Genomic DNA, 25,558 nt, shown 5'->3' with positions numbered 1-25,558 from the left:
TTGCCCCCGGACTCTGGTTGCCCTGATATATCAGATTTGTAGCCCTTTTGTACTTATTAGCCAATATTTGACCATTTTCGTCAAAGTTTTCCCCCTTAAAGTTGTCTTTCCCCACTTTGTTCACCCTCTGAAAAAGTGCTTGCTACGTCACTGCCTCTAAGGGGTCAAAACCCTCTCAAACACCCTCTCCTCCCCACTTTTCTGATAGTGTGGACGTCCCTGTTGGTGCCACATGCCACGGATTCGCCGGTTATTTGTCGGACGTTGAACGATTGAATATAAAACGCCTGCAGGATTATTAGCGGCCACAACGCATAGAGAGACGAACGGGAATCGGATCCCAAAATCCGTACATTTGTCGGACGTTGACCCCCAAAGCCGGTCATTTGTCGGACGTTGAACGATCGAATATAAGACGCCTGCAGGATTATTAGCGGCTACAACGCATAGAGAAACGAACGGGAATCGGACCCCCCAAATCCGGTCATTTGTCGGACGTTGAACGATCGGATATAAGACGCCTGCAGGGTTATTAGCGGCCACAACGCATAGAGAGACGAACGGGAATCGGACCCAAAATCCCACCGAATCTTCTGCCGGACTGGTGATTTTTCCACCGAATAAAATATTTTTGTATTCGGTGATGTACGTTAATCCAGTCCGTCGTAGTGTGACAGACCTATAATGCACGCGTACTGAGATGCGTTTAATGCAGGAGCCTCACCACAGGGGAGCTCAGGAGACATTAGACGCATCAATATCTCGGTACAAGTGCGCTTATCCATCCTTGTCTCTCTAATATTCAGTCTATATCGCACTGAATTACATTCGATATTCAGTGACTATAATACGCATTAAACATACGTCATAAATAACACCTTCTGGTCGTGCAATGCTACATTAAGGTTACTGTTGCATTGGTCATCAATGTTATATTAAGGCTACCCTTTGTCGAAATTACCCCCTCTGTTGGTCAATATTACATTAAGGTTACTGTTGGTCAATTTTACACTAAGGTTACTGTTGGTCAATGTTACATTAATGTTGCTGCTGGTTAATGTTACATTAAGGTTACTGTTACATTTAATTTTATTTAGGTTACAAATGTTTTCTTGCCCTGTGGGCCCTTGTTTTGGGGTCCCACTTGGAATGTTTAGTCATAGTATGGGAGTTGCCGGCTTCGGGCCTGCCGGGAACCGCTCTAGTACAAATTTAAATTTAACTGTAATTAGAGCACTTCAGACTTAGTCTTTCACGTGGTGTTTTAGCACACCATTGGGCATTACAAAAAGTAGAAATTTGACAAAAATTGAGGGCGTCGCTGTGGAGCATGCAAATCACACTTTATGGCTTTACCTAATGTTTCTTTATTTGCCATCGAGAACAGCTAATCAGTGGAGATCTGATCGAAACACATCCTAATACTGAGCTAACTCCAAATTGCGTTGCTGATCCGGTATTGAAGACGATTTCCTTCACTGCAGACCAAACTGAGCATGATGGCCAGGTACTGCAGTGTAAGGCAGCAAATAGTGGTTGGCCTACGGGACGATATGCTTATATCACTTTGAATGTTGTTAGTAAGTGCATAAATAATTTATTATTTGTAGTAAATGCATAAATAATCTATTATTTATTACTGTCTATTCAATTAGCTTAGATTCTTGTATTTTTAAGATATTTGAAAAAATAAAAAATTGTGGTCAAAGTCTTCAAAGAAAAGTGTTAGCACACCCTTAGACCCAACAAGATTTATACTTTTCAAATTCCAAAGTTCAATTTCAAACCCCATTTCTTTTCAATTTTGGTCTTTTCCCGCGATATTTTATAAAAAGCCGTAGAACGTCGGGTACCATTTAGTGCAATGGGGACGAATGTCATAATAATTAGATGCTCTGAGATAGTATTTATTTATTTATTTATTTGAATTGTGGATGGATCTGAGAAGGTGTGGGCCTAAGCCTATTATAAAACTGCACATTTATTTCAAATTGTTATTTCGTTTTGTTTGTTGAATACAAACTATGAGAAGGACATTTGGAAACAAAAGAACTTTTGTACAAGAAAATATTTAAAACAATCCTTGTAAAGTCACTGTATCTGAAAATGTCAAGGGAATGCTGATATTCTTGGGAAGGTATGATCGTATTAAACAAAACTCAATTTACATTGTATCGATGAAACCAGTTGAAATAGGGATCCATAATTTTAATGTCATTGTTTAGGAAAAAAATAATGCTCGGAATAAGGTCACTGTAGAATAAGGTTATGCATAAAACGTAATCACGCGTAACGTAACCTATTCGTGCAACAAAAACCGGTGGACCATCATCATCTATAGACCTTATCCAATAACCGGAACAGTATAACAATAAATGGCAGAAAGATTGATGTTCAGATTTTTACTACTAAATTCGATAGGGTTTATGCCCTCAAGTTAAGAATGGACCGTCCCACTCGATTTGTAAAACGATCGCAAACCCTTTTGGTAGACCCAAGTAAATGCCTAAAATGAGGCAAAATTGAAAAGAAATGGGGTTTTAAATTGAACTTTGGAATTTGAATAGTATAAATCATGTTGGGTCTAAGGCTGTGCTAACACTTTTCTTTGATGACTTTGACCGCAATTATCTATTTTTTCAAATATCTTAAAAAGACAAGAATCTAAGCTAATTGAACAGACAGTAATTAGGCAGTTTGGCGAATTGGACTCCAATAAAACGCTAACTTTTGGGTTGTTTTACGTTAAGGGGGTAAAATTAAGTTTCAAAACCACTGAAAATATCATGCGGCCTAACTCGCCTCCAATAAGGTTGCCATATTTTTCACTTGCAGGTTATTTTTGTCTGATATCCGGTCACTCATCAGTAATAGGCATATTATTGTTTATTCAATTTTTTGGTGATTGTTATAGTGGCCATTACCGTATTTACATGTCGACAATGATATTGATCTCTATTAATGAGTGGGGATTCAATGTTTATTCATGGGCCCTATGTGATTTTTAATTTTGTACTTGATGTTAATCAAGAATAATGTATTCATTAGGCCTACATGTAGGCTAAAAACTAATTATGTGGGGCATCTGCAAATGTTCGTTCTTCCTGTAAATGACAGATAACAGCAAAACAGCTCCCATATCTGTCCATAAGTTTGGTCAGTGCAGCGAGCCAGGGGATTTCAAGTGGGTGATTAATCGATTGGCAAATGCCATATTTGGGCATAAGTACAGGGCACCATTCAATGTGGAGGATAAACTAGACTTTATCGATTGATTTTGCTGGAATAGTTTCACGTTAACCAGGTTTAAGTACTGCAAAGGTCGAATCACGTAACTGCACTGTGGCTCGCGGAATACTGCGCGGACAGCGCCCTGGGGACAGCGGTGGTTGAATTCGGAAGACAAACTTACAATGTAATGTGCGGAGTACTGTGTGAAGAAGACAGCCACAAAGTCATTGAATTGTCGCTGCACGAGTACACGCGCGGTACCAGGATACTTTTGGTCCCCAAGCGGCACTCATAGAGTACATGCATTAGTTTTTTTTCAATCAACAGTTTCAGAATTTACGCCATAACCCATCATAACCTCCATATATTTCCTTATATATTTGTGATTTACTTCGTACAATTACATAATAAAGATTTATGAGAGTCCAGATTCAGGTTCCTGCTTTATTTACGTAAATGCTAATCAGCTATTCTGGTAGAGAGTGATAGTGTTGCCATCAGTCTCCACACTACATTACACCAACTGGACAATAGACGTGCCTCTTGGAAGGGACCCCTATATCGTGTCTTCAGTACTATATTCTTAGGTGCAAGCCATAATGCCAGGTTGTTGATGAGACGTATACTGTAACAGTCATTGTGGCAAAACAAGCACGTGTAGTCGTATATTAACGAACTCATAAGTAGATTATTGTTATGTTAACCATTTATTTATGTACCTACAGCTACCGTCCACATGGCTGTATCCACGCAAGACGTTACTGAAAGGGATGGTGGAGTTGAAATCATCATAATTGGAGATTCGTCACCATACTCCCCTCTTAATGCTTGGGTTGGTAAGTTTTCACTAGAAAACAGTATCATCATCATTATATCCTGACGAACAATTTGTATAATACAATGAATAATCTGAGCAACTAAATACATGAAGCAATGTTAAAAAGCAAGGAGTTAGGCCTTGATTTCTACATGTAGCCTTGATTGAGAACTTGCTATTCAAATTGTTAGCAGCCCATGTCAGGCCTTATGTCAGTTTTACAGATTTTGGTCGACTTTCAAAGTGTGTTTTCATTCAGGAAACACTTCGGGGCTGCAATTCACAAAGGGCATATCATAAGGGTAGTAGGGTGAGTAGCTGGCGCTTTTTCTAAAACAAATTAGATGGACTCCTCCGTATGTTTTCATCACACTAGATTGCGAAAATTGTCAGTGGAAGTAACGTAGTTCAACAAAGTCTATACACATGCAATGCATAATAATATTTGATAACCTGACTCTACTGTATGTGCACCGACTCTGCTTGACTCCATCTCGATAATTTGAACTCAGCGACTTGACTCGACTTTCATACACAAAGATTCAACTCAAATCCAGTCGAGTTTCGAGCTCTCGGTGATTCGACTCGATTCGAGACATTGAGCCCACACTGGCACATACACACCCCAATAATCGCCAATCCGGCTTGAAATGTGTGTGTGTGTGGGGGGGGGGGGGCAATCGGCAAAAAAGCGGCTGAAAAGAACAAAAAATGGGTAATTGTTCCGAAAGGTGGGTGGGCGGGCGGGCGGGGGGGGAATGAACGTGCCTCTGTCAACCCGTGATTGACACCCATCGATAACTTGCCTCAATTTGTTGATAGAAAGCCAACCAAAGTTGCCATAACATAAACCTTGAATTTAGTGCCACTCACACACCTTTCACACACACTAAATGTGAATATACAATGACTATTATTCTTTTTTGTTCATTTTAAAGATCTTGAAATATCGCCTGTAACTGCCAGCAACCCTGGGGATTACGTCGCGCCTGATGTTGTCAGAGTATACTTCGGTGAAGGAGCAGATTCTACATCAATTGTAATCCCAATCGTAAATGATAGAGAGGTTGAGGAGAATGAAACATTTACTGTCACCATTGTCGGTGCAGATAATCTTATACATGCTACGGACATAGTTACTACTGTCAACATTATAAGCGATGATGGTAAGATCAATATAATGATCGAAGATTGATTGAATGAATGAATGAATGAATGAATGAATGAATAAATGAATGAATGGTTGAATGGGTAGATGACTGAATGATGGAATGGATGGATGTATATAGTGTAAAATGTTGCCAATCAATAATCATGAGAGTGTACATTCAACGTCCAGTTTTTAAATTTGTTTGTCTTGTGTTTGGCAGGTGTGAAATACATCTGACTGGGTGTATCAATTACGTAAGGCATAAAGGCATTGACAACATGGAATGGCTGCCTAGTGCTGTTATCTGTTTAGTCTCTACACTCACTGCAAAAACAGTGTTTAGAAAGTAAAGGCGTCACAAATGAAGCGTCTAAAGTCAAGTGGGTGATAACGAACTGTACATCGACGGCTAAACTGTTCCTTTTATGCTTTCTGCTACTCAATCACACCCTTGGGTTGTATGGGAACAAAAGGTACCCATCGCTCGTGTAGGCGCTTTCACCTGACTTTCGTTTGATCGCTTACTGACAGTAGCCTGCATATATACCGTTAATACGCTGTCAGGTCAGTTACCGATTTAATGGCGGAAACCCTTTGTCCCGAACAAAAGGTACCTCTCGATAAATAGCGTGTCGGTAAATCAAATCGGCACAAAGCAACAATGCGTTACGTAATCTATTGCCACTCTATGTTTATAAAAGCTCTCTGGTAATGATAATATATTGATGATGATGATAATGATGATGACAAAATGACACAAATGACGGCTTTCCCAAGGAATCGACGAAAAGTAAATTTCAACGAACACCAGATGATGTGTTCGTGATTACTCGTATAAATGTTTGTTATGACCTCAACTCCTCATCTAACGTGTTTCTTCTATGTAATGATATTTGCATGTGTCGCTTTTATTAATACATTGTTTGCAGCTCTTATATGGATTGTACAAACCCCAGATCAAGTAATAGAAGGAGACATTTTTCGGGCAACAGTTATGCGTGAAGGGGGTGATGGCTTCCAGCATGAAGTGCGTAAGTCAACTTTAAAATTAATAAGAGTAAAGAAACGCACCAAACAAATTAGTAGAAGAAAACATACCAATACAGTAGATGTTTCGGACGAAGTGAAAGGGAGTCTGTTTTACATTGCGGCTATCACTTTATCATAATAATATCAATTTATTCTTTTAAAGTCCAATTTTGTCTCGTTATGTCATGTCCGTAAAGTTTGCCTCTATTTTATTAACCAATATAAGCTAATATGTGATGCGATCAAGCAAAATCAGTCGTAACTCAGAAATATTAAATTTTCAGTTTCTTATAGGATAGTAAACAACATTAAAAAAGCTGGATTTTGCAGAAAACCCCATTAAAATTGAACAACCAGTTCCAAAGATATTACCAATAACCGAGTTTCCAAAACAAGAGGAAACAAAAGGAAATATTACCTTTGTGTAGCTATATCTCAAAATCAATATTCCCGAGTTCCGACTGATTTTGCTTGATCGCATCACATATAGGATTTTATTTAGACCATTGTGAATAATTGTTACAATCGCAAATTTCCAATTTGCGAGTGTTCTGTTTTTGGTCAGTTCTTACACAGCGAATTTGCAAATTCGCTGTGTTCTGTCTTTTGCCAATTCTTCTTTCTTTCTGGCAACCAGCTCTAGCTCCGCAAGGCATTGGCAGATTTCAACCATACTTGACCCAATTGACCATTGGGCTAGTCGCAAACTTCCATTTGACTTTGACCTGGCTGTGACCTTTGACCTAGCTGCAATGGTCAAAAACATGATTTTTTCCCTTTTTCTTAGCAAAACGTGACATTTTGCGTGACTTATCACGTTTTGCCCTAGCTCTGTTATGCTTTGACCGATTTTGACCATACTTGGTCACAAACACCAGTGACCATGTCCCCACATGTGACATGACATTGAACTCCATTTGACCTTTGACCTGCTCACAATGGCCAAAATGCGACTTTGACTTTGGTCGGTGTCTCACAGATAAGGGGTCAAAGGTCATTAAGGGGGTCATTTCCGGTCTGAAAGCTAAAAATATTCATAAAATCACTGTTTTTACAAATTACATAGCAGAGTGTTGTCATTAGCACACATACATTGCTACCAACCAGGGTCTTTGGGGTGTCTACAGTTTTGGGGTCAAAGGTCATAAAGGGGTCGCTTCCGGTCAAAAACCAAAAATCATCAAATATTTTTATTTTTTTTTATCTCAAAACGTAGAGTGACATAAACTTCATATATGCATTAGCGTTACCCGATGTATGCACGGTATTTTTATTTTTTTGGTCAAAGAACATTTAGACGTCATATCCGGTTTTAAGCTAAATAACTTCAAGAATTTTTATCTCCATAAAACTGTAACAATGCATTTTCTCGGTGTATATGAGGGTTTTTTATATTGGCCCAATCGAGGCCCAATCGAGCTCAAATTCAACAGGAACGATTCTTACGACATTCTTAACATGTTACAAATATTTATGACCCCAAAGGTCAATGTTTACTTTGGGGTCAAAAGGTCAAAATATGGTTGCCAGATAGCTATTCGCTGTGTACCCAGATTCTATTGACTCTAGTTCTTTCTTTCTTCTGTCAAACTTTTAACGAGCCATCGTAGCCATATGCTTTAGGCCAATGTGACCATATTTGGACACAAGGACCATTGGGTGGGGGCACAAATGTTACCTGTCCAACTCGGGGTCAAAGGTCATCCAAAGGTCATTATGGCCAAAATGAGATTTTCACTAAAAATGCTTCTTCTTCCACAAATTACATAACACAATGTCGTCACTTGCATACCTGTATCGCCTATAGCCAGTGTCTGAAAGTTGCACAAAGAATTGGGGTCAAAGGTCATTAAGGGGGTAAAATCTTAAAATTGCAATATCTCAACATCCGTAAGGGGTATGGGGCTCAAACTCGGTGACAACAAATATCATGACCAGGGGAACATTTTACAGGGGTCAGGTCAAAGGTCATGCAGAGGTCAAATTTTAGAAATGCATTTTCTGTACATCTGTAAGGGGTACGGGACTCAAACTCTGTGACAACAGACTTAATGACCAGGGGTATATTTTGGAACAATTTGCAGGGGTCAGGTCAAAGGTTATCTGGGGTCAAATCTTATACCGTAATTTCACTTTCTGTAAGGGGTATGGTGCTCAATTTCGGTGACAACAAACCTCGGGAAACATTAAGGTCAAAGGTCACGTCAAAAGGTCAGTTACGGGTTACATGCCTTGCGATTGTCTGCGCTCTGTGAGCGCAAATTATCTCTAGTTTTACTTTTTATCAATATCATCCAATTGCAGAATCGTGTTAAAGGGGCTTCCCGTATGAAAGCTTATTTATTATAAGACACTATACCTGAATATACTGCCGAGGACAGAATTACGAGCACCATAGGTTGATTACACGATACTTGTAATTTTTTTCGTGTGTTCTCCTGACATGTGCATTGCATTTTCCAGTTGACATACTGCAGTTACTGTCCGTTTTCCTATACACAATACACAGTGCTCTTTCCCATTGACGCGTGACCTCTACAAATAGCCCTACGTTAAAAGTATGGGGATATGACTAGTTAACGTCGCTGTGTGTAAAATAACCGGCCAATATTAAAAGTACTCTTCTAAAGTTCTAGAAAATATAGTTTTTAACATGTCCTAAATTTTTAGCTAATTTAGATGTTTGGAAATATTCGTACTTTGGTGTTTTAGTTAATGTTATAGGTAATAGTACATTGCCTAGTTAACGTCGCTGTGTGAAAAATAACCGGCCAATATTAAAAGTACTCTTCTAAAATTCTAGACAATATAGTTTTGTAACATGTCCTAAATTTTTAGCTAATTTAGGTGTTTGGAGAGGGTCGTACTTTTGTGTTTTAGGAAGGATATGTAAACGACAGATAACACCAAAAATATGAAGAAATTATTTCCAAACCGTGTTAAGTCAACAATCATTATGTTGCTCATTTTCAAAAATGCTGGTTTACAAAAAGCACGCCATTGTCTCATTTCGTGAACAAAAGTACACATACCATTGTTTCCTTTCGTTTCCTTTATAATCGGTTACCCAACTGAAGCTATAATACCCAAACTTTATTGCGATATCGCACATGAAAACAGTCACATGTGCACAGCCAGAGAAGATCCGATTTAATCAGTTGAGCTGTTTCAATGAGTGTTATCTTGGTTTAATAGCTTTTAATGGGGTTAAGTCCTGCAAAGGTCGAGATGAATTCTACTGTAGACATGACTGCATCATGACTAGTCTATTTGCGGTTATGATGGCAATGGGTTCAAATATAAAAATAAATGAATGAATGAATGAATGAATGAATGAACAAACACATTGACCCAATTACCTGAGTTGAACATTGTTGTTCGTAAATTCGTATTGACATTTTTTCCGTCCAGATCTTAACACAAGCAGTGATCATGATGCTGATGGCGCAACTACTGGGGTTGATTTTGAAGCACTTTCAATGTTGGTAGTATTTAATACTAACGAATACAGCAAGGTGATTCCGGTGCAAATTTACGAAGACGGAGAGATCGAAGACCTGGAGAGATTTCGTATTTCTATCAGCGAACCCAACGAAGTGATTGATTTGACCCTGGATTTGACAAGAAATATCATTATTGTTGACATCTTAGATGATGATTGTAAGTAGACAGTGACCGGCGAACTGCATGGCCGTGGGCTGGACGGGGGTGGGGGGGTGGGGGGGCTGGAGGGGGTAAATGTAATTCAAGTTCGATACAATAGATACATTTAAGTTAGGCAACTGGTCAGTTTCAAACGGTTACCTTTTGGCCGGGGGGGGGGGGGGAACTTCAATATGAAATGGATATAGGTGTAGGGCTGGCACTTTCGCACTAAGGGGCATTCGGTGAGAGCAAAATGTAAAAATATGGGGTCATTGGGTGAGAGCATGATTTTTGGCATTCGGTGAGAGCAAAATGTAAAAAATATTGGGTCATTGGGTGCAGTGAGAACATGACCTTTTTTATAAATGGAATCTTTGGGTGAGAGCCGAAGCAGCGCCATAAAAACCGCGAAAATTGAATTTCTAGTTCTAAATGGCTTTGAATTTCATTGTTTTTTCAAAATAAGTAACAAAATCAGTGAAAATGAAAGTTGATGTTCAAATTGAACTTGTAAGGGTCTTTGGGTGACAGATCAAATGGAAAAATAGGGGGTCTTCGGGTGACGTATGACAGAGCATGTGTTCGTAAAAAATATGGGGTCTTTGGGTGGCAGCGATGCTGAAGAAGGGGGGTCTTAACAGCCCTACATACCTCCAAAGTTGGAGTGCCCCCCCCCCCCTCCCCCGGGCCTTTTGGGCTTTTAGCCCTCGGCCTGATTGTCTTTCAGGGCATTGACGTCGAGCTGTTTGTACAGTAGTAGTAAAACATTATTTATTCAGGGTAAACTCAATTCAGTAATATGTACTGGTCTCCCATGAGACCCTGATACAAAACAAATTTAACATCATCGTACATTATTATATAATTACATTATCATTATTGTAGTCGGGATTGTAGTAAAATGCGTTTTTGTTAAATAATTGTCTACGGTTATTGTTCATGTTTTGATATACGATCTCTCTACATGCTCTAAGACAATATTGCTGGTTTATTGAACTTACATTGGCCGTCACCCCGGCCGTCACAAGCCTCACTCATGCAATACACAAAACTCCCAAGGACTAGACATCTGGTTTGAGAGAGGTGAATGGCTAATTTATGCGTGCCTTTAACTAGGGGCGTCGCTAGACCGGGGGTGTACAGCATGTTTTGCCGACGGAAATATTTTGTGAATTGTTGACCCAATTTTTTTTAGACAGGACGGCGCTCAAGAATCTAAAAAGTTTTTTTTCGACAAATCTTTTGAAATTAGTAACTACTATAAAATTTACACTAGGTCTATTATGTAACAACAACACACTTTCGCGAGGTATTAATCTTTTATAGTACTCTTGCAATTTGCCGACAATCACATAGCTTTGACTACATTTGCCGACAATCATATGGTTTTGATCATATCACACACCTCTATACCCCCTCTAGCGTCGCCGCTGCCTTTAACTTAAAACAAAAGGAACAAAAGAAAACTGAAACAAAAGAACTGTCAAATAAAATGAAAGTTATGAAAAGTACAGAGAAGTAAAAACTGAAATAAAACTGCTTTAAATTAAGCTTCATTGAAGAAACTGTGTTGTTTCTTTGTTGCGCTTGTTGGAATCTTCACTGAAAACATTATTTTGTAAGTTCTACTAAATAAGAGTTAGTAAAACGATGTCTCACTCTACTAATTAGTGATTTATAAGGCATGTTTAGCCGTAAAAACGATGTCTCTTTCTACTAATCTTGGTTAGTTCGACAGGCTCAACAAAGTTTAGAACTCGTATGTCTGATCGAACGAATCAATTGTACAAATGTGATGTACGATGGTTGTGAATGTTGAAAAGTATGCATACAGGTAATATTTCAAGTTATTTCTCTCAAAATAAGCACTAGATATTGTATTGATGGTGTAAGCTTCTTTTCTGTATGATCAGAAATGTTGTGTACATGCACGGTGTGGTCGTAAGACTGAAAGTCATGATAACTGCGTCACATCGCATGTAAGCTTATACATGTAGCATTAAACATGCGATGTGACACAGCATCATGACTTTTACGACCACACTGTGCATGTGCACTTTTTCTGATCATACAGAAAAGAAGCTTACACCATCAATATAATATCTAGTGCTCATTTTTAGAAAAATAACTTGAAATATTACCTGTTAGCATAGTTGTCCACCTTCAAGTTTTTCGCTGCACAACCGCTACTCGGTCAGTCGTCTGCACTGATTGATCATTGATTATCGGTTATCCACTATCTGTAATTATATATTCTCCCCCACCGCACCAACTCTAGCACTACTTTACAATGACATCTACTAGCGTGGTGGGAAAAGCTTCTGATTATGAAGTTGGGGGGGGGGGGGGGCAGACCGTGGGCTATTCCAGAAATTAACGGCACCTACCTAAAGAAGACATGGGATTCCCAATAAGTTTGCGTTTTCCCATGTCTTCTTTAGGGGTAAAAAGCCGTCCTCAGCAATTGCGAGGTCAGATCATAGCCAGCAGTAGTGCATAGAGTATCATGCCTACGGATTTCATCACAGTCTTACCTTAGCACGCTGGTAAGCAGCGTTTGAGATGGTGTTAATCGATAGTCGATAACCGATAATCAATGATCAATCAGCTATGAATATTTAATTGGATTCTAAAAATAATGATCACGGACTCTCATGTTCAAATGTGTGTGTGTGGGTTTGGGGGGGTGTATACCCCCCTCGCATGTTGGTGCTCGCAATTGCTGAGGACGGCTTTTTACCCCTAAAGAAGACATGGGAAAACGCAAACTTATTGGGAATCCCATGTCTTCTTTAGGGTAGGTGCCGTTAATTTCTGGAATAGCCCATTGGATTCAATGTGGTGTCATAATGTACAGGATTAGATAGCGCATCTATTACAAAAACAAATGTATTCCAATATTGTTGAATTTTGAAATTATGATTATTTTTCCAAGTGTAAGAGTATATTTTAAACTGTTGCGATTTGGTAGTTCACATCATCATGCGAATGGTAATGAGCTAGCATCATTTTATAGCGAGTGTGTAGAAGAATTCAAATATCACAGATATACTTTTGTAAGTCATGTGGTTTTTGAGATATGTTATAAAGAGGGCTGAAATAACAACACTTTTCAAAGTATATGATTTGTAGATTTTTTGGCTGCTTCGACCAACAATACCTCGTCTACCCTTAATACTACACTATGGTTCACATTGATATGATTCACAATGGCGTACGGGCAGAGGCAGGGGGTGGAAATTGCACCCTCTCATAAACAATTTTCAGGGATAAAATGAGGATGGCAAAGAGTAATAGTGTTATTAAATGCACTAAAACTGGCACGAAAAATTAACAAATGGGGACAAAAACTTTTGCTTTGCCCCTCCACACTTAAAGGCTGGCTACGCTGCTGTATCTGTATGAAATTATATTGAGTTACTTTGCTCTGTAGGAATTGTATTTGTTATATGTTGCTCTTTAGAATATGTAGTTTTGCATAACTCGTAGGGTTGGTTGTTTTGCTTTTCTATTGTTCAGCGCATTGAGGCCTGGCCTGATGTGCTATATTTATTTAGGCTATACTCAAGATTCTGAATGCTTAGACGTGTGTGACTGCATTTGTGCGCGTTTTCAAGTTCCAAAGCATTTGGCTTTCATTTGGCAAAACAGGCTAATATTTTTATAATCCCAACAAAATTAGTTCTGTATTATTTTTTGGAATCGGGGTAGGCTTCTGCCATGTTAGCAATTATTTGATTCAGTCTTTGCTGCGTTTCCACAGTTCTCATTGGGTTTGATCAAATACTGTACGAAATAACTGAAACTACTGGCTCTGATACAGATGTACAAGTATCATTGACTAGAAGAGGCAACTTGTCATATCCAGTCACTGTGTGTAAGTCACTAATGTCGTTATCTTTTTAATTATGTTCTTATACCTATAACATACCGATATACTAGACTTGAAGATAAAAAAGATGCAAGTGTGAGACCAAGCTGCTATCACATGTAGTATTTCTATAAGGTCATGACAGGTTATTTATGCTTAAATCTAAAGCCATGATTTCTTCCTGTTATAAAATTTAAAATCCGTGTTACAAACTGGACGATTTCCGTGATTTTCCTTTTTCCACAATGAAGCACTGAAGAGTTAAAACAAACGTGTTTTAAAAGTGTATTTTGTCTTATATTTTACTGTAGTACCGTATGGCTAGAATCTGGCATCGTAGGCCTAGAATTAATGCTAGAATGGATTATATAATGGTTGATTACTGCTAAATAATCACTTTTTCCTATTTTGATAGGGGGATGGTCCATACAGTCATCCCCCAATCTTAACGCCTGTATATGGGTTTCTAACCAAAATTAACCCCCTTTTTTTTTTTTGCGCAAATTAATTCCAGTTTTGTACTATATTTCACCAAGTTAGCTTCAATATTGCAATTTTTTTTGCAAATTTATACCATATACTTATTTTAGTCGGCAAAAGGTGCTGGATTCACTGGGAATTTTCTCAAACCCCAATGTCAAACAGAAATCTATGCCTCTGTTAATGATGTATATTTTTGGTTTCTGTTTTAGGACATGAAGGGGGGATCAAAACAATTTTAGACCATATAAAGGGGGATAAAAAAAAATCCACCTTTTTAGGGGGGATCAAAATTTTTTTGACGTTCGAGGTTCCAAATTTTCCAACCACCCCACCAAAGTATTTATGAACACTCCCTTACCGCATTTTCAAATTTCCGTGAGCAACCCCGAATTCCGTGAATTTTTCCATTTTTCCGTATCACGGAGAAATCATGGCTTTACTAAGTTAAATCCTCGTTCAGAATTTTACCCTTAACACTTCTCAATAAGTACGGTAAATGATTTACCGTAAAACCCCGTCTACAAGCATATATAGTGTTTTTGATGAAAGCTAAATTAATTCGAAGCAAGCGTAAATATACCAATACAATAGATTGTTCTTAAAATAATACTTGTTTGCATATGTTTGGATCCGTCATTTATGTGTTCGAACTCCATAATGGTGCCTGGATTAATGTAGCTTTCATCAGAAGCACTCTATATGCTTGGAGACGGGGTTTTACGGTATACGATTCTATACTATTTTGAAATGGAAAATACACACGTACACTACACAAACGTATTGTAACATCACTAAAAAGAAGAATTCGACAAACTGTAAGTTGAACATTGATCCAATATCCTGTCAAATTCATTAGAATCTAGATAGCAATGTTCTTTGCGTAAAATAATTAAGATTAGGTTAAAGCCATATTATAACATTTGCTGAGGAGGACGCCCTCACTGATTTTTTAAAATCCATTTTTACACGATTATATTGTACTTTATTAAACCAATATACCCTGCAAAAATCAAGACTCTAGGTGCTGTAGTTTTGTCAAAATCAGAGATTTTGAATAAAACGACGGAACCGGCGTTTTATTATTACGAGGAAAGTATTAGTCGAACGCGTACACGATGTTCATAACACACAGTACGTACACGGCGTGCGGGACGGTGATCTACACAACAAAGGGTCGTACCATAACATGACCGAAGGAGTGGTACGTATTGGCGACATATGCGCTGGTAGTAAATTCCAATTTTCTTTGCTTTGCCGTAATTGTTCGGCTCAAAAATAAAAGGGGATATATCTGACAGTAAAAACTAACATTTTATGGCAAAGAAATGTTAATCTATTTTGTATGAAAATGTTATGCTTTAATCAATGGGATTGACGTGTCCACTGTGGTGATATCATGAGCGTATTAGAATGGCGGAATGAGGACGAAACTCTAGTCCAGAAAATGTCCAAGTGCATACAAAATGGTTTAATTGATTTCTGTAACGTATCGGAGAAATGGTGGCGGAAGAATGAAGACAAAGGTCCTTCAAGGTATGAGGACTCAAAAAGAAAGATTACGTTGCTACCTCATAAGGCACCCAAAACATTGTTTTGTGTGTTCATTATACGTGCTTTAATGTCATTATGTCCTTTATGTAGTAACCACGTGACCTGATTATTTGAAATTCATAACCCTTGTTAGACGTCAGCAATCCTTGACTGTTATTTTCTTCCAAGCACCACTTCGTGCAACCTTATTTCGTAACCAATTTCCTGATACGTTGCTGAAACCCGGGGCTGAAACCAATTTAACCATGTGGCGACCATTCTAAATGCATCTGGCCATTTGTGGACTTACGACAGTGGCGTGCGCAGCACATTGAGTGGAGTGGGGGTGTGTGTGTGTGTGTGGGGGGGGGGGCTGGACAGGTTGTTCGGTTCCCCGAATGGAGTCTGATTAGGAGTGTAAGGTGCGGGCGAAATCATTCATTTCGGGGGAAATGACTGATTTCCCCCGAATGACCAACAAAAGTGGGGGTGTACGCATTTATATGTTTTCTACATCAATGATTACGATTTATCATTGACCCTTTTGACGTTCGTTTCCAATAAAGATTTATCAACAGCGGAAACAAACGGAGCCCGAGCAGGAAGTGATTTCTCGCCATTGGTCAATATGCCAGTGACATTCCCCGAATGACCAACAAAAGTGGGGGTGGGGGGGGTGGGGGTGGGGATGACCATCTACTTTAGCAATTTATTAGTCATAATTACTAAGTATATTATGCAAAGAACATTGTCATCTAGTACAATATGAGATTGGCATGATATTGTATGAACTGTTTGTCCCCGGAAAGTTTGTCGAATACTTCTTTTTTAGCGATGTTGCAATACTTTTTTGTAGTGTGTGTAGCTCTCTGAGCATGCTTAGAGTACCTATTCAGTTTTTACATTTTGTGCTTATAACTTTTTGCCGGAATTTGATGAAATTCTCCAAGTCATTGTTAGATCGAATACTTTTGGAGGATTAGACAACATTGCTCCTAATCGAAGGGCTGCAAATATCTCTATTTCGGATGATGATGATAGTATGTACAGAGTTTATTATTTTATTCATTTATATTTGGGTGATTTTTATTGTATTTTATGAGAGAAATTCTAATGTAGTGAGAAAGGGGAAGTTGTTAACTGTTAGAACATTATTAAAAGTGTAAATAAAAAAAAATAAAAAAATATATAAAAAAAAAAAAAAAAAAAAATAAATAAACCCGATTGTCCAACATTGACAATGTCATTGGACATGACAAGAATATAGTCTTGCTATTGGTACATGGCTGCGCAAGAAACTAAACGAATTAATTTTTTTCAAATAAAACGGCAAAAACTCTACAGAAAAACGAGGTGGTTATACTGTTCATGAAGAGGAATTATTACCCGGAATTTTCAAAAGTTGATTAATTTATTATATTACTCATATAATGCCATGATCAAGCAAGATCAGGAAAATCTAAATCGCTTGAAGAACACGTTCTTTCTAACTTTTTGCTGCTCATGGGAGAAATTGTTATTATTATTATTATTATTGTTGTTGTTGTTGTTGTTGTTGTTGTTGTTGTTGTTGTTGTTGTTGTTGTTGTTGTTGTTGTTGTTGCTGTTGTTGTTGTTGTTGTTATTATTGTTATAATAATTATTATTATTATCATCAGGTGGTACATTTCGATTTGAAGACACCTCGTACACAGTGGATGAGGGTGTGGGTATATTTAATGCACGAATCCTACGCCCTGGTGCGACTGCCGGATATGTTACCTTGTGTAAGTTAAATTTTCATTGGTGTTACAACAACATTAATCGACTTTTAAAAAAACAATGAAAAAAGTTACGCTGAAAGTTTTTTTTTATTTCGGCATTTTTCTGCTTTGAAATAATTTAAATTTGCACATTAAAACTAGCCCCGTTCGCAAACCGAGAAACGAGAGCCCCGTTCGCAAGTCGAGACGCCCACGCCCTTCGAATAGCGCAATCGAAACGAATGGGTTATTGTTATTAGATCATTATCATACAGGTTTCATAGTCCCAGCACAAAGCCTGTGCCATTGCACTTTTGAAATAATAATTTCCAAAAAACGCATTTCATGTTAATATATCATGATATCAGACGACCAAAATGTCTTACAAAATGGAGATACTCATAAATGAAAAGGACAGACGGGTCTGTGCATTTCCAGCGCCCCCGATTTTTTCCCTTCAGAATCAGTATTATATAAGCAGTGTGGATTTCCACGATGCTTCTGGGACCCTTTCAAAATATACAAGATAAATAGGTCAAGTTACAGAATGTCACCTTTTTGAAATTACCACCTCGGTTACAACTAGATTAAATTTACGAAACTTGGAAAAATAACATATATTATTTTATAATTATTTCAGTGGTAACTATATCACCAGCGACAGCTACGTACCCTGAAGATTATCGCCAAGAAGAGATTCTGGTTGAGTTTGCTCCTGAGCAAGATGAGGCTACAGTGTCCATTGTCATAGTTGCTGACAATGATATTCAGGAAGGAAACGAAACCTTCATTATGTCTTTGACTGTACAGAGTCAATTTGGAACAGTAGATCCAGATTATGACGAAGCAACCGTCACCATACTGAATAGCAGGAGTATGTTAACCTTATGTTATTTGTTATGATGAACATTATAGTTTCCATTGGGACTTGAAACACATGACAATTTCCAAAATCGCAATTATTATTATTATTATTTCTTCTTTATTATTATTATTGTTTTTGTTTTTGTTGTTACCTTTTATTATTATCATTATTATTATTATACCACTAGTGATCATTTTTAATTTATAATCAAACTAAATATACGTTGTATTCAGGTTTCTTTTCATTGAGCACGAACAGCCCTACCGTTGTCGAGTCCGAACCAGGCTATGTCGAAGTCACCATACGAAGATCAGGCAGTATCAATACTGACACTTTTGTCTGTGAGTAAAAAGTAGGATGAATGTAATGAATGTAAATTCAGTAAATCCATACGCCCCTGTGAAAGAAATGAACTTAATATACCACACAAGGGGTTCATATTTCAAATGGAGTCACCCATTCAGGTAACCCCATATGAAATTCATACTCCGGAGTGCAAGATTAACGTCATGTCTTCCATAAAGGGTTTATGCAATAGCCCAATGTGCACATTTTAACCTTCAAATATTGACATTCAAAAGTATTGGAATAGGTATCTTAAAACTAAATTAATTTTATATCTACGACTTCAACCGAAGGAACTGCTGAAAAGAAGTGAGGCAATAATGTCTTTGAGAACACTTTGTTCAGTTTTGAGGTATACAGCTATAGAAACATGAATTGTACGGCAAAACGTGATAAAAGGAGCACACGCAATTTGATTAAGGTTGTTACAAAGCATTGACTGAATTCTATTGAAATTAATTGCCGTCTTTCCTTATCTGTAATGTTGCCCATATTTTAGCTCTACGAACTGTGGATGGTACAGCAACTCATTCCGGCGACTTCCAGGGTTTTAATATCAAAACATTCTCCTTCCCATCTGGGACGGCAGAATTGACGTTTCGAATACCCATTGATGATAATGATTTTGAAGAGAACAAGGAAGAAACGTTCAGTGTATATGTGTTATCGGGTGATGGGCAAATGATACAAGACAGCCGTCTGATCATCACAATCATTGATGACGATGGTAAGATGATACCATATTATTGTCATATCGGTTGTTCATAGCAAGCTCTAAGGCACCAGAAACAAATTTTTCGATCTTTGGATCGAACTTCGATGCTGCATTGATGCTTGTTATTAATGAACTAACAACTAATTTAGACAAAAAAATCATATGTTATCACAATTAGCAATAGTCATTTAATTGATTTCATAAATGAAAAGGATCGACCAGTCATCGATGGTCGATCGAAATATCGAACGAATTTGTTTCTATTGCCTAACCATTAATCATTTATTATCAATGTTGAGAGTTTAATTTTCTTGTGTTTCTTTTTCTTTATATAATCCTAACTCATGTATAATGCAAATGGAAAGATTGTTGAATTTAACTGAAAGTCTTAAAAATATTACCCAAATTTATATATTTCCCCCAGGATATTTCTTCTTTGTACCTACATCTAATGAGGATTGCGAGGATGGCATCGTAACTTATCGAACTAGTGAGGATAGTTTAACAGTGTCAATAAAAGTACAAAGAACAGGCAATGCAAATGGATATGGTAGTGTCAGTGAGTATTCAGTATTAGTTTATTATTTCGAAGATAATATTTGTGATAATTGTTTTGTTTTGCAAAGTTCGCATACATCTGCACCAAATTTTTAATGTTTCCGTTACCTGTTCAAGTTTGTTTACCTCTCCCTTATTTCCTTGAGTGGTTGATATTCTAATTTATCACACGGCCTTCGTTTCGGTCTCTTTCTCTATTCATTTATTGTTTTAGTTCTACCAAACAAATGGTTTCGTATGATCCCTCCCTGTTGAAGTTAAAGTAATTAAAGAATACTATATTAATATCGAAAAGTATTATTTGCTGAAAAGAGTATTGAAAGGTTAAAACGTAGAGACTTAGGAATTTGTTTCTATGTTTATTTCTTCTTTAACCTTCTCAATCAGATGATAATACAAGTTATATTTTGTTCAACCTTGAGGCCCATGGCCTCCATCCCAGGAATTAATATGTAATACAGTACACCAGAAGGTGTAACTTTGCTGCAAAGTGCTTTTCAAGATAAAGATTAAAATAGACAGAAACAAAATAATAAAAAGTCATAAAGATATGAGAGATTGGAAGTGGTGAAGCGTTGCAGTCTGTATCACAAAAATTATTTATGGCCAAAGCTTTTCGCCATCAAGGCTTCATCTGGGCTAAACTGACACATGAAAAAAGGAAACAGGCAAACAATAAACTAATGAAAAGCTACAAAATATGTTATAAGCAAAAGGCCAATACAATAGTTAAAAGCTTTTACAAATCGAATCTATATTGATATTAGGAGCTACTACTATCGATGATTCTGCAGAGGCGGATGATGATTATCAACCACTGAATTTACGGGTGATCTCTTTCCAACCAGCTGTAACAACAGCGGAATTCACCGTGATCATTGTGAACGATGACAATCCAGAGAATGACGAATCTTTCTTTATAGAATTGTCTCTAGCACAGAATGGTGTCGTGATTGAGCCCATGAAAGCTCAAGTTATCATTGAATCTAATGATGGAAGAATAAGTAAATAGCTGAATTATTTGAATATAATATTTCCACATTTGTTTGTCACTACGAGGCCATTTTAGGATTAATTTGTCTAAAACTAAAATGAGAAGTAAGCAAAGAAGGTTTATCGTATCACATTCGTATCACAGTCTGTTCGTTTGTTCCTGCTTTCCGAGAAGTAGGCCTAACCATTAATCTTGTAGAACTTATTTGTATGAATGATTTGTATACTTATTTGTTTATTTTGTTTCGTTTTTATCTATTTTCATTTCTTTTTCTTCTTGATTGTATTCTTCCCAAATAGGAAGGGCTGATCCATTGTCCCGCGCTGCTATCATTGGTATCGCAGTTGGTGTTGGTAGCCTGGTGATTATTGGGTTTATAGCTGGTATAGCTTGTTGCCTTTTGTTAATTTTACGGCCTGCACGGAGATTCCCTGTTCCAAGAGAGCGTCCAGTTCTGAGAGGCCCTGGACCCAGGCCTGGACCAATTCCTCAATACGGTATTCCATTGGATCTGGTCACTGGTATTGGTCCTTATCCATATCAACCACAGGTAAGGACCCATTCTCATAAGCAGTTGAAACGTGGTTGAGGGATTCTGATATTCAGTGTTATATACCTCATATATAGATTCCTGTCATCTGATTGGTTGAAAGTGCAGTCATTGAATTAACTATGCCCGCAAAATGAACTATGGACCGGTCCATGGAAATGAACTATGGACCGGTCACGTGCGTCAAGATCAAACTGCGCGTTTTTTCCAGCGTAAAATGATATTACGCACGCGTTAATGTTTTCACGCGTTATAATTACGCAGAAATCGCAGATTGTAATCTGTATGCCGTTCGCATTGAAACTCCCTTGAAACTATTAATTTCTCTTCCCAAAATCGATGCTTTTAACCAAACAGATGACAAGAATCTTAAGATTTGGTATATAAAACAAATATTGACTGCTTTTTATTCGGGGCATGGTTAAAATTATAGGCCCGCAGTGATCTCAAAACCATGACTATGCCCCTCGGCTACGCCTCGGGGCATAGTCATGGTTTTGAGCTCACCTTGGGCCTATAAGTTTAACCATGCCCTCATAGCAGTCAATATTTGTATACTATAGACCACATATGTGACCATCCACATCGAAACGCTCGTAAAGTCGGCCCCTGGTCAATTTGGTTTTCTTCCGTGTTTAGAAAATATATATCATAAGCTTTACAATGATATATCATTCGACTTCAAACGATATCCAGAAGCGGAGTTATGGCTTGTTAAATTTTGCTCCTTCAGTAAACAGATACATTATTTTGGTGCTTCAATATATCTTTTTTTCTATATTGCTGGTATTAAATATCAAATGGTAATAATTGGCGGTCACTTCAAATCATCCCCAAGTCAACGAGGTTCAGGAATGTCCTGTCATTGTTAATTGTTGGTTAACCCACCACTTGAACAGGATTTAGCCAAAGCAAAAAAAAGACTAAAGCTATTTACTATAAGTATAAGCTTATTATCCTCTTCAACAATAGGATTAAAGATTGGTATTTTACTGGACTGAAATGAGAAACTTGTAGGACAATCATTTTGAATGCAAGCTTTATGCACATTTTGGACTGTAACTCGAAATACAATTTGCCGACTTTACGAGCGGTTTGAGATGGATGGTCACATATACATGAACAGACTGTAAGGTTATCCTGTATAGCACTCAATGTTATAGCTTTCTTGTGTTTTCCCTACAATTTTGATTCCAGGTTCCTGGTTATTACTCGTATTGAGATAATACTGAACTGTATTTGAGGTAAGTCCTTGAAATCTACTATATGTGACCCGGCAGCACAAACGAGCCGTAAATTCCCTAAATTGTATTCTGTGTTACGGTGTAAAATGTGTACGAAGGTCGTATTCATCGATAACTTAAGCTGGCCCGACATCCGTCTTATTTTGATAGTCAAAAACTAATCAATAATCCTATTGTTGAAGTGGATAATAAGCTTCTACCTTAGATGGCCGGCTATAGAACTTTTAATAGCTCTGGTCTTTGTTTGCTTTTGCTAAATCCTGTTCAAGTGGTGGGTTACCAGGCATTGTATTTTGTACAGGTATGCATAACCAACAATTAACAATGAGAGAACTTTCTTAAACCTCGTTGACTTGGGGATGATTTGAAATGACCGCCAATTATGACTGTTTGATATATATTGCCAGCAATGTGGAAAAAGAGACACATGTAAAAACGTAAAAAGCTATAATTTTGTCGAAGGAGCAAAGTTTAACAAACCATAACCACGCTTCTGGATATCGTTTGAAGTCAAATGATATACCATTTTTAAGTTTATGATGTTTATTTTTAAACACGAAATAAAACAAAATTGACCGGGGAGGAATTTACGGCTCATTCGCCGTGGACGGTCACATATGTCTTATGTAATTCACTTTTTGCTAGTCATGTTAGTATGAAAAAGTAACCAAAACGTTCATATCAAGACTTGAATTTGAATTTATATTGGTACTTTACGGAATACTAACTCTTTGCACTTGAAACAACCCGTTTTCTTCTTTTGTAATAAAGCTCAGATTTAGCTCATTGAAATATCCATGTGGTTATTGAGATTTAGTTTAGGAGTAACTTTAATATATGAAATTTTTATTCTTTCTTTTTAGGTCAATTTTCGACATAATTCGGAAGATGTCAGACAGTGCGCAACGTTTTCTTTGTATAAATTTGATGTCTTCTCCTCATTATTGTTTGATTACCCAAGAAATAATTGTATTGTATAAAACGAAAAAGTAGTTTACAAATAGAAATTGGGGTTTTATATTTAAATTAAGGTACGCTTTAAGATATAGGACACGTTGTACAGTTTTCACATAAATAAAAGAAATTTGTATTCTGATAGCTTCAATATTAGCATGAGAGCTGTAACTTACGTATAATATATACGGTATATACATATACATATACTGCTCAAATAAAGTATCTTTACACTTCGGGAAAAGCCCATATTCTTGTAAACACTAATAGGGTAACTGTATGTTTTCATTGTGCAATATCTTATTCATTAAGATATCTTTGAATCTGGCGCGACCTCTACAAGCAAATTTACGAAGCATTTGAATGGGCGAAGGTTTAATTTTAAAAGTGGCAACATGGGCTCTACAAAGAGGAAAATCCAAAAGCGGGCTAAAAAAGACATAATATATTTCATTTGAACATAAAGTCAAACTTTATTGAATCAGTGTGATTTTGTTTCAATTGTGTCTGAGAGGCTGAGTCTGATTCTACTGAATGCGTTACAAATCTGCCAAGGTGGACTCGGACTTCATACTCTATTGCCATTCATCTTTTCGGACATCCCATAAGTTCTTCAAATGGTTGAGATCTGGACTCTTCGAAGGCCAATATAGCCCCTCTTTGCCCACTTCTTGATGATGGTTGCTCTATGTGGTGTGAATTGTCGTCCATTAAAACCCCATCTCCAATTGCTTCAATTGCTTCAGCGTACACAAATACTGAGAGCTAAAGGAATCTGAAACTAACGAACGGGAAAAGTGGTGTAAAGAACTAAGAAGAGATATTGAAACACAAAAAACAATTCAATAAGGTTTGACAAAAGAAAATGTGTTTTGTTTTTGGTTTCGCTTGTTGGAATGTTTCCCTTTGTATAAGCACATTTGTTACTTTAGAATTCGACCCATTGAAATCAATGAAAGTTGGCTTTTAGAGGACACCCCGGATCCAAACTTTGAAGTGTCAGAATGTGCAAATTAAGCTATTGCATCTATTGCACATATACATTTACCCAATTTTTGTTATAATTATGTGTTTTTTCGAGTGTAAAGATCATTTTTGTGAGCCAGTATATATACTATAAAGATGAACCTATTTTCTAATATTGTAAATAGTTATAAACCACATGCAAATCGCAAAGCTACTGTAAATATTCTTATATTGTAACTTTGGACATGTATTGTAAACCCATGTCTCTGCAAGTGTATTATATTGTGTAAATGAATATCAACAGGAGGATATACCTTTTGTTTAGTTTTGCACATTTTAATAGTTCCGGGAATATATCTCCCACTAAAGATTGTAGTCTAGAGTAATTATGTATTATATTAATCATATAATCGTCATCTTTAAAGCAGTGATGAATCAGGAGTAAGTAGCTAGGGGCGAAGAAAACATTATGTGGGGGGACAATCGGCCGGAATGGTCAAAAAGTGGCTGAAAAGACCAAGAAATGTGTCATTTTGCCGAAAGGTGGTGGTGGTGATGGGGGGTGTTCACAGGAATGTCTCCTCGGGATTGTCGCTCATGTCGGTGGCCATCAGTTTGGCTCAGGTTTACCATTTGCATATGGTAACGATTCTCTACATGTATATCGCACACAAGTTGATGTGTTTCCGAAGTTGTTTTCTTTCCTCGTAAAATACAAAACAAATGGTGCTACTGAATAATATGCTTGTATATTAAAATTAGTTAAAATACGTATTACAGCTAGAATAATAAAGATGGTACAGCAGGGTTAACGTTACTGGTGTATCCGTGTTTAAAATTCATTGTGTCGAAAATTATGGGTTTGATAT

The 25,558-nt window shown here is 37.3% G+C and overlaps 2 protein-coding genes across 2 annotated transcripts in view; one reads left to right on the top strand and one right to left on the bottom strand.

Annotated features, from left to right (window-relative positions):
* LOC140171427 (uncharacterized) overlaps positions 1-25,558 on the bottom strand; it is a 443,410-nt gene that overhangs the window by 292,333 nt on the left and 125,519 nt on the right. The gene's annotated exons all lie outside the window — the stretch shown is intronic.
* LOC140171989 (extracellular matrix organizing protein FRAS1-like) lies at positions 3,906-21,564 on the top strand. Its single transcript, XM_072195337.1, has 11 exons — positions 3,906-4,067; positions 4,987-5,214; positions 6,128-6,229; positions 9,639-9,887; positions 13,636-13,749; positions 16,653-16,796; positions 17,415-17,522; positions 18,139-18,372; positions 18,597-18,704; positions 19,208-19,435; positions 21,275-21,564. The coding sequence occupies exons 1-11, from the start codon at positions 3,968-3,970 to the stop codon at positions 21,562-21,564; spliced, it is 1,905 nt and encodes a 634-aa protein (XP_072051438.1). The 5' UTR covers positions 3,906-3,967.

Source organism: Amphiura filiformis, chromosome 15, assembly GCF_039555335.1.
Source record: "Amphiura filiformis chromosome 15, Afil_fr2py, whole genome shotgun sequence".
Classification (NCBI taxonomy): Eukaryota; Metazoa; Echinodermata; class Ophiuroidea; order Amphilepidida; family Amphiuridae; genus Amphiura; species Amphiura filiformis.
The sequence above is the reverse complement of the archived record's forward strand: the minus strand, read 5'-3'. Positions and strand labels throughout refer to the sequence as shown.